Source organism: Papilio polytes, unplaced genomic scaffold (assembly GCF_000836215.1).
Source record: "Papilio polytes unplaced genomic scaffold, Ppol_1.0 DF823177.1, whole genome shotgun sequence".
Taxonomy (NCBI): domain Eukaryota; kingdom Metazoa; phylum Arthropoda; class Insecta; order Lepidoptera; family Papilionidae; genus Papilio; species Papilio polytes.
The window spans coordinates 3,503,748-3,511,324 of NW_013526027.1; the positions used below are offsets into that span (position 1 = coordinate 3,503,748).

A 7,577-nucleotide genomic window follows, 5' to 3' on the forward strand; every position below is an offset into this window, starting at 1 on the left:
GCAGCAGCGCGGCCGGCAGGCCCGCGCGCGCCACGCCCCACGCCATCGCCAGCAGAGACGACCCCATCATCGTGTTCCACACGGAGAAGCTGCCACATCACGCATTCGTTACTGCATCTTCCCAGTCCACAATCGTTGCTCTTAGCTCTCTAATCAACTAGTGTTGTATAAACTTGTGACTCACATAGTGACCAACGAGCTCTGCCGCGACTCCGGCTCCGATTTGTCTTCCTTCTCCAAGCGCTTGTATGTGTCAATGATGTCGCGGCCGGAGATCTCACCTGGGCCCTGACAAAGGTAATTTCAATGCAAGTAATTATTATTTTGGTTATTAAATTTGAAGTTAATTATTCATTTCATTTACTTTATTTGAGATATGTCTGATGTCAACAACTGTAATAATTCAAGGAAAGCGATATCGAAAGGCGCGTGCCTGTTTATTGCTCCCGAGAGCCTGGCCTGCTGCCGGCTGGCGGCATTATTGCAATTTATAGATAACAATAATTAAAGTTATTTATCACATGGAACACTTTCTTCTATCAATAAGTATACAAAAAGAACAGATAGAAAAAATAAATAAACAAACCAATGAGTCGGAGAAGGTAATACTGTTATATGTGGTGTGTGCGGGTGCGGGGGCGGGGGCGGGGGCGGAGAGTAGTGCGTGGTGCGCGGGCAGCAGGGGGGCGCGCTCGCCGCAGTTGACGGCGCTGCTGAAGCTTGCCGAGTGCGAGCAGAATGGACTCCTGCTTACGCATACATTGTTATTAAACTTAAATTGTACATACGGAATATAAATTTCTAATTACACATAATAATGACATCCAAACTCACTTGTAAGTAGCATAGTGGTAGTCCTCCGCGCCGCACTCGCAATCCGACATGTCGGAGCACGCGCTGCCGAATATTCTGCCAAAATAAAGTTAATGAGACATTAAAATTAAAATAGAAATAAAACTGGGTTTTCATAAGGTCAGGTCAAATGGCACATAATGTGAGGCGCAATCTTCGCGACGCGGATTTGTAAGTGACCTATTTAACAATTGCAACATCTAAAACACTTTAATTGTAAGATTATCAATATCGCGTCTTTACAATTTCCGCATTGTGACTGTTGACCCACATGTCAGCTGGTGATAATAACTACAACTTACTGTTATTCAAGTTAAACAAGAGTTTAAGAAGGCAACAGAAAAAATAAATTAACATACTTAGATCGTGTTAAAGTTGCAATTATACACTCTTGTAGAACTGCTACAACTTAAGTGGACAGAAAATATTGTACTGCTGAAGCACAACACACTTGATAAGCAGACTTTGTAGCTTGTTTCCGTCTGACCTAAACAGTACAAACGCGGGAACCTAATGTTCCCCTTGTTATAGACTCTCTGACGTAAATACCTATTTATTGACCGTTCTATTGATTTGTTGATATTTACGTTGACTTCTGGCGGCTGACGAAACAATTATCTACATTTCATCATCTTTTTATCTAATTAAATGCATACAATGTAACCGATGTCCCCTTTCCTGTCGACGTCATTCAGTCGCCAGGACTCTGGGAATGGGGAGAGTGGGGCTAACTAAAAACTATTTGGATTAAGACAAAAGAAACTGCACCTTCTACAGTGAAGCCCAAGGCCTGGTTCATCGGCTGGAGGTGATCATGGATACAAATATTACGCTCAAAGTGTACTTGAGGTCTGCAGGAGCCTGCTGGCTCTGTCAGCCAGGATGTACCCTCCCTAACATACTACGAACTCATTTCTCTTGCATTTTCACAGTCCTTTCCAATAGCAGAATTATTCCTATGTTTATTGAAGATGAGACAATAGCCACCATAAAGTATTGATAACAGGTACTGACTGAAATGACTAGGATTTATATGACAGCTAACACATTTTTACAGAGGAAGCGACATTCGGTAGTTTTATTTATATTTTTAAGGGATTAAAATGTAAGAAATAGTATTAGTAATAAACGATAACTTTAGGTAACTAAACTAACTAGTATGTAGCATCTTTCCAGATGACTCATTGTGTTATTTTCTCGTTATTCTTTTATTATTGCGAAACTTAAATATATGGTAAGGTCTAAAAACATGAATTAAATTTTATCTCACGCTCGGTGCAGTTCATTATTTGTTTTACAGTATTTATAAATGTAATTAACTTATATAAATCATTTTTAATTATGCTGATGAATAATGCGACGAGCAATGCCGGTGGACAGATACTGTATGAGATTGAGTGTAATTCATCAAGTTTATGTGCGATTTGCATTATCTCTGTCATACACAATCCTTGACTTTTTGCACCGACGCGGCGACAGCCGGCGTAATGAACTCTGTGCAAAACAAGCTGAATACTGCAATACTGACCGCAAAATAACAGACAGAATATGAAGAATGCAAACTAAAGTGACATCACCTTATCGCATAATGTTTAAGAATAGCGTCGCTAATCTTCGGCAACCCCAAGGGACGTACTGAATGTGCTACGCCTGTATAGAAGATTTAAGACTAGACTTACCCATAGCTGGAATTTGACTGTACAGAGCTAGGTGCTGACTCATCGCCACCTCCCCGCGCACTCTTCACCAGCCGCATCCTGTCACCAGCGCCAACGCACAGCACCCACAGACGAGGACAGGCACTAACACGTAGGCAGACGACGACACGAACTGGTGCGCCGGCGGACCGCGTTTCAGCAGATAGTATAATGCTCTCTTTATTATAGCATTGTTTACGTTAATCAGAAAACTATAACAATGATTTACGCATCTCGCGAAATCATGTTGCAGTAGTAATATAAAGTAGTCATTATGTCAAATGTCTAATGAGTGAAATAAAAACATTATAGTTGGGGAAGTGTAATTGTTCCTATGAAGATGAGAGATGGCTTCCATGTGAATCTACATAAGCATATTTTTATAAAAGTAACTTATAAATTCATGTCGTTGAAATCCAGTAGTTTGTTTTATTAGGTACCTACTCTAAGGGTTTCTTTCCTTTTAGAAGACTGAGATTTAATATATGTAATAACTGTTTAAGTGTAGGACGAATCTAGTCATTATATTTTAGTCAAAGATATTTTAATTTAACTGCGACATGTACCGACGGTTGATGGTTACGTATCGTTTTTGAATCGACTCGTAAAATCCACAGATTGTTGTCGCGGGGGCAACAAAGACCGCAATTCCCTAATTATAACAATGTTATCGTTTTAAAACTATTTTGGTACATTAAGATAAAGAGACAAAACGCTAACATAACATAATTAAGCTTCGTCTTGTTTGAAAAAACTTGTGATATGAAATATTTTAATGTTGACTTAAGCTGCGTCATTTCTGTAGTTTACAGATCAATTTGTTTACGATTTTACTCATTTTTAAGAGTAGTAAATGTTAAATAAACAACTAATACATGTAAGGATTTGAGATTTTTTAATAAACGGGGACAAAGGAGCAGCTAAATTGGTCATTCACTTTTTACTACATTTTTATTCATAACACTGAAGTTACTCAACTGTTTTTGTACTACCTACATACTCATATCATAGTTAATGGATGTTAAGTTTACATGTGTTAAGTTGACAGTGGTAGTGCCCGCTATAACATCTTAGCACGAATGGGCCGGCACGCCCCCAGTAATACCACGACCACACAGAAGACAGGCGTGAAATGGAAGCAATTTCGTGTTTCGTCTGATTAGTGTGGTGCCGGAAGCCTAATTTAAGTCCCTTTTTCTTTACCACCCTTTTCTTACAAGGAGAGGATGGGAAGGGGAAGTGGATTTGACGGAGTAGGAGATACATAGGAAGGGGAGATATACTCATGTGCGTTTCCTCCTCTGTTGGATAAGGGTCGGCAACGCGGATGTCTATGGGCAGCGGTCGCTTCGCCATTTTTCGCGGATTCAGGCCGCTTGCTCGTTTGCCACCTTATGTTATAAAAAAAAACATGTTTAATTAGGTCTATAGATCATTTATTTCTATTTCACAGTTCTATAAAAAACATATTCTGAGAGTCAGACAGTAAGGTCATTGTCTCTGATCTTAGATAAAACTAAATTAGGACATCATTATGATACATTCAACAAGCTTGTTTATTTACTGCTTAATTATAAAACAAATCATAATTATTTATCTTTTATGATTAGCTAAACATTTCTTCCAAATGAATGTTTAACAGGATAGTATAACAGATGGCGCTACTGTAAAGCAAATTGTATATCTTATTCAATGTTTGTTGTAGGTGTTTTTGAGAAGTGTCATAACTTGTACAAATGAATTTTATAGCTTAAAAGCATAGAAACCCTGGCCTCAACATCACTTTCTACTATATACAAAGAAGCTAGTTTTAATATTTGTGTTCAGACTATAAATTAAGTAATACCTTACTCAGTGGCTAGGATATTGTGACACATTATCAGCTGAGTCATTTTAAAATTTAGATTTTTTTTAGAAACCTTATTAAGTAAAAGTGATAAATAAGTCAAAGATATTACTTTTCAAATTGTTTATTTATATTTACATGAATTACCTAACAAATAAATAACTTAAAGTGTAAATTTTTAAAGATGTATTAAAGTGAAGTTTAATCAAATCTTTGGCTGTATTTTGCAACTACATTACTAACTTTTGACAATTTGAAAATTACACATATTCTAGTTGAATTGAAAATATTATGAATGATTGTCAGTTTTCATTACATATTACCAATTTCTGGGATATTCAGTAAAAGTTTCTGACGTTTATGACAAATTATATAAAACAATGTGTTGCCTTCAAAAGAAATGATCACCTTTTGTTAGTCTAGGAGCATTTAAAGTAGAAACTCTACTTTGTCCATGCAACTGATGCTCAAATGTAGTCTTACATCGAACATTCCTTTTAAAGGAAAAGATTAACTAACTAAAAATTTGTTTTATATTAATTATAATAACTTGATGGCATATTTTATCCACTTGGAAACATTGTTATTTCAAACAATACAAAATGAGATATTAATTTATGAATTGTTACAAACATTAAAGGAACAGACCATCCTGATCGCTTGTCCCGCTTTGTATTTTGAGATATTATGAACAAGTTTAATAAAACTACATTTAAATGTTGAATCCCATTTTCCTCATACAGGCTTTGTGTTCTTCTATTAATGGGCCACAGTTCTCTTCGCCATTCTCAATTATGCTGAAATAACACAAAAACATACTTTTGAAATATCTATTAAGGAAATTGTTGTTGATATTGCAATTTTATTCTTGTTTTATAACAATGCATTTGTATATAGTGTGGTATAAAATAATAAGATTTGCTGTATTGTTTGTTCTCAATGAAAAACTACACATAGATATTGCGCAATACATCTGAAAAAATATAACCTTACCAAGCATCTCGCGCTCTCTTCGTTTCAGGACACGCACAGCACGGCTTTAGTTTGGGCTTTTCGGTATTAGATGGCGCCGCTACTTCCACTGCTTTCGCTTCCACTGCCTTAGCACTTGCGTTTCCCATTATTATTGTTTAAATATTAAATAAAAACCAAGATCAGATCAATTTTTCATTTAACTGACAGTTTGACATTGACAAGACATGTGACAATGACAGATGTATTGTAACAGAGTATATTATCTGTCACGATATTATTTTTGTTTTTGAACGAAATGTAATTACCTTGAAAAACAAACTAAATACTTTTGTCTTACTTTTCTGGAGTAATTTCAACGAATATCGAAATTATCCTTAATGGATTTAGTTATTCTATTTTACTTAACTACAGAATCTAAAATGTACGTTTTTCATATTTTTTTCATTCCATTTTTTACTGCAACTCGTGGTCAATATTTTCATATTTTATTTAGTAACAGAAGGTGGGCAATTAAAAATAAATAAAACTCAGTTTGCATTTTTTCACACTTTAATCATACAAAGGAAACTTACAAAAATCATGCAAATATTATCTTGATCCTTAAAATCTTAAAATTTAGGGAATGCACAGGACGTCCAACTCGTCCTTGTGATCGTATGCTTTAAGATACGAGTATAATCACTCAGAAGCGATACACGAAACATCTCATAATCAAAGTTTAAAACCGTTCAAAATATCAATCGTGTTCATGATTAAAAAATAATATTAAAAAGCTAAATTAATGATTGGTGACGTTGTAAATGTATTGATACATAATTGTATGGTGCTCTTTGTGGTAGAAGGTTTGAATAGATTCACATCAGTTACGTATCAACCAGTTACTGCCCAAAACATATTAAAAACGCAGATGTAAACGACACAATATTCATTTTAAATTAGTATGTTAATATGGTTAAAAATCAAAATGCAAATACTAGTAAAAAGAAAAGTAAACACGTAATGCACACAGACAGACACATAAAATGATCATTGTATATGTAAAAAATGTTTTTTGATTAAAATATAGTTGCGAGCGCTGCGCCGGCGCGTCGCTTCGCGTCAGCTCCCGCTCACTCGATGTGTTGATTCGATTATAGTCTTAGTTTAATACAAGTCAAAAATTTATCTCATATGCCGTCCGAATGTCTACTATACTTTGATATGCCGATCGTCGCTCACCGCCAATGCCTACCTCTCTTTAAATGCCATATTCTAGCAAATATGATATCAAAAGTGATGCTTACATTGGTCTGAAATAGATAAAAGTTGTAAACGAAAACAACCAAACTTCAAATCGGCTCAATAATCAATAAATAAAAATCGCCAACGGATGTAATCTCAATAATCAGTAACAGCGTCTCCTTTATGTTGAGATACAACTAAAATATATGTTATAATCAAAAAATAAAACATGCTCTAAAAATCTATGTAAAATAAAATTAAAAACTTAAAATGAACAGGAAGGCTCTCAGCCCGTTTACTTCAACAATTCTACGAGTCTACGTTGAGGATCAAATCGTCGCAACGCTTTCAGCTATCACAAACATTTAAAATACATCGACTAAAATTCTAAACTCTCATAAAATACAAGCTCACGACAGATCCGTGACAATGGCGGCGGAGCATTCCATGCTCTCAAATATTAAACTAAAATAATTTTAAACAAAACACGCCATTGACTCACAAATTAAAACTTTAAACAATTCGATCAATATCTTAAAAAAGGCAAGGACAATACGATTCCTTGCATATACAATTAAAGTGCATATGTAACATTCGTATCAGTCTCTACGTTATTAGGAATCATAGTTTCATTCGAGATCGGGGCAACGGTCGCCCGCCGCTGCGAGTCAGTCTCAGCCTCATTCATTACAGACTAACAATACTTGACCTTGCAATTATTACATTAAAATTGCATATCAATTACAATTGCATAAATAACGGTCAATATCATTCTGGAACATTTTCAAATTTGATTTAAAAATACACTTAATCAAAAGTTGTTTTGAGAAATTTTAAATTTCATGCCATTGATATGGCAACATTGGATTGCGTTTTAAAACTTTAGGTCGTGATTTTTGAGAATTGATTTCAATTTAGATGGTGTTGCAGTTGATGATGTGTTGGTGGTGTTACCAGTTGTCTTGCAGCGGCTGCAGGTCGTACTG

The 7,577-nt window shown here is 35.5% G+C and overlaps 2 protein-coding genes across 2 annotated transcripts in view; one reads left to right on the forward strand and one right to left on the reverse strand.

The window, feature by feature from the left end:
* Nucleotides 1–145, forward strand: part of LOC106105085 (phosphoglucomutase) — a 6,453-nt gene extending 6,308 nt beyond the window's left edge. The window contains exon 7 of the mRNA XM_013285311.1: nucleotides 5–145. Within this exon, the coding sequence (XP_013140765.1) occupies nucleotides 5–145 (141 nt within the window). The remainder of the gene's footprint in view (nucleotides 1–4) is intronic.
* A 35-nt stretch (nucleotides 146–180) lies between these two features.
* Nucleotides 181–7,577, reverse strand: part of LOC106105087 — an 11,795-nt gene continuing 4,398 nt past the window's right edge. Inside the window, exons 5-8 of the mRNA XM_013285312.1 lie at nucleotides 2,532–2,727; nucleotides 835–909; nucleotides 587–746; nucleotides 181–288 (exon numbers count right to left, since the gene is read on the reverse strand). Coding sequence (XP_013140766.1) covers nucleotides 181–288; nucleotides 587–746; nucleotides 835–909; nucleotides 2,532–2,727 — 539 coding nt within the window. The remainder of the gene's footprint in view (nucleotides 289–586; nucleotides 747–834; nucleotides 910–2,531; nucleotides 2,728–7,577) is intronic.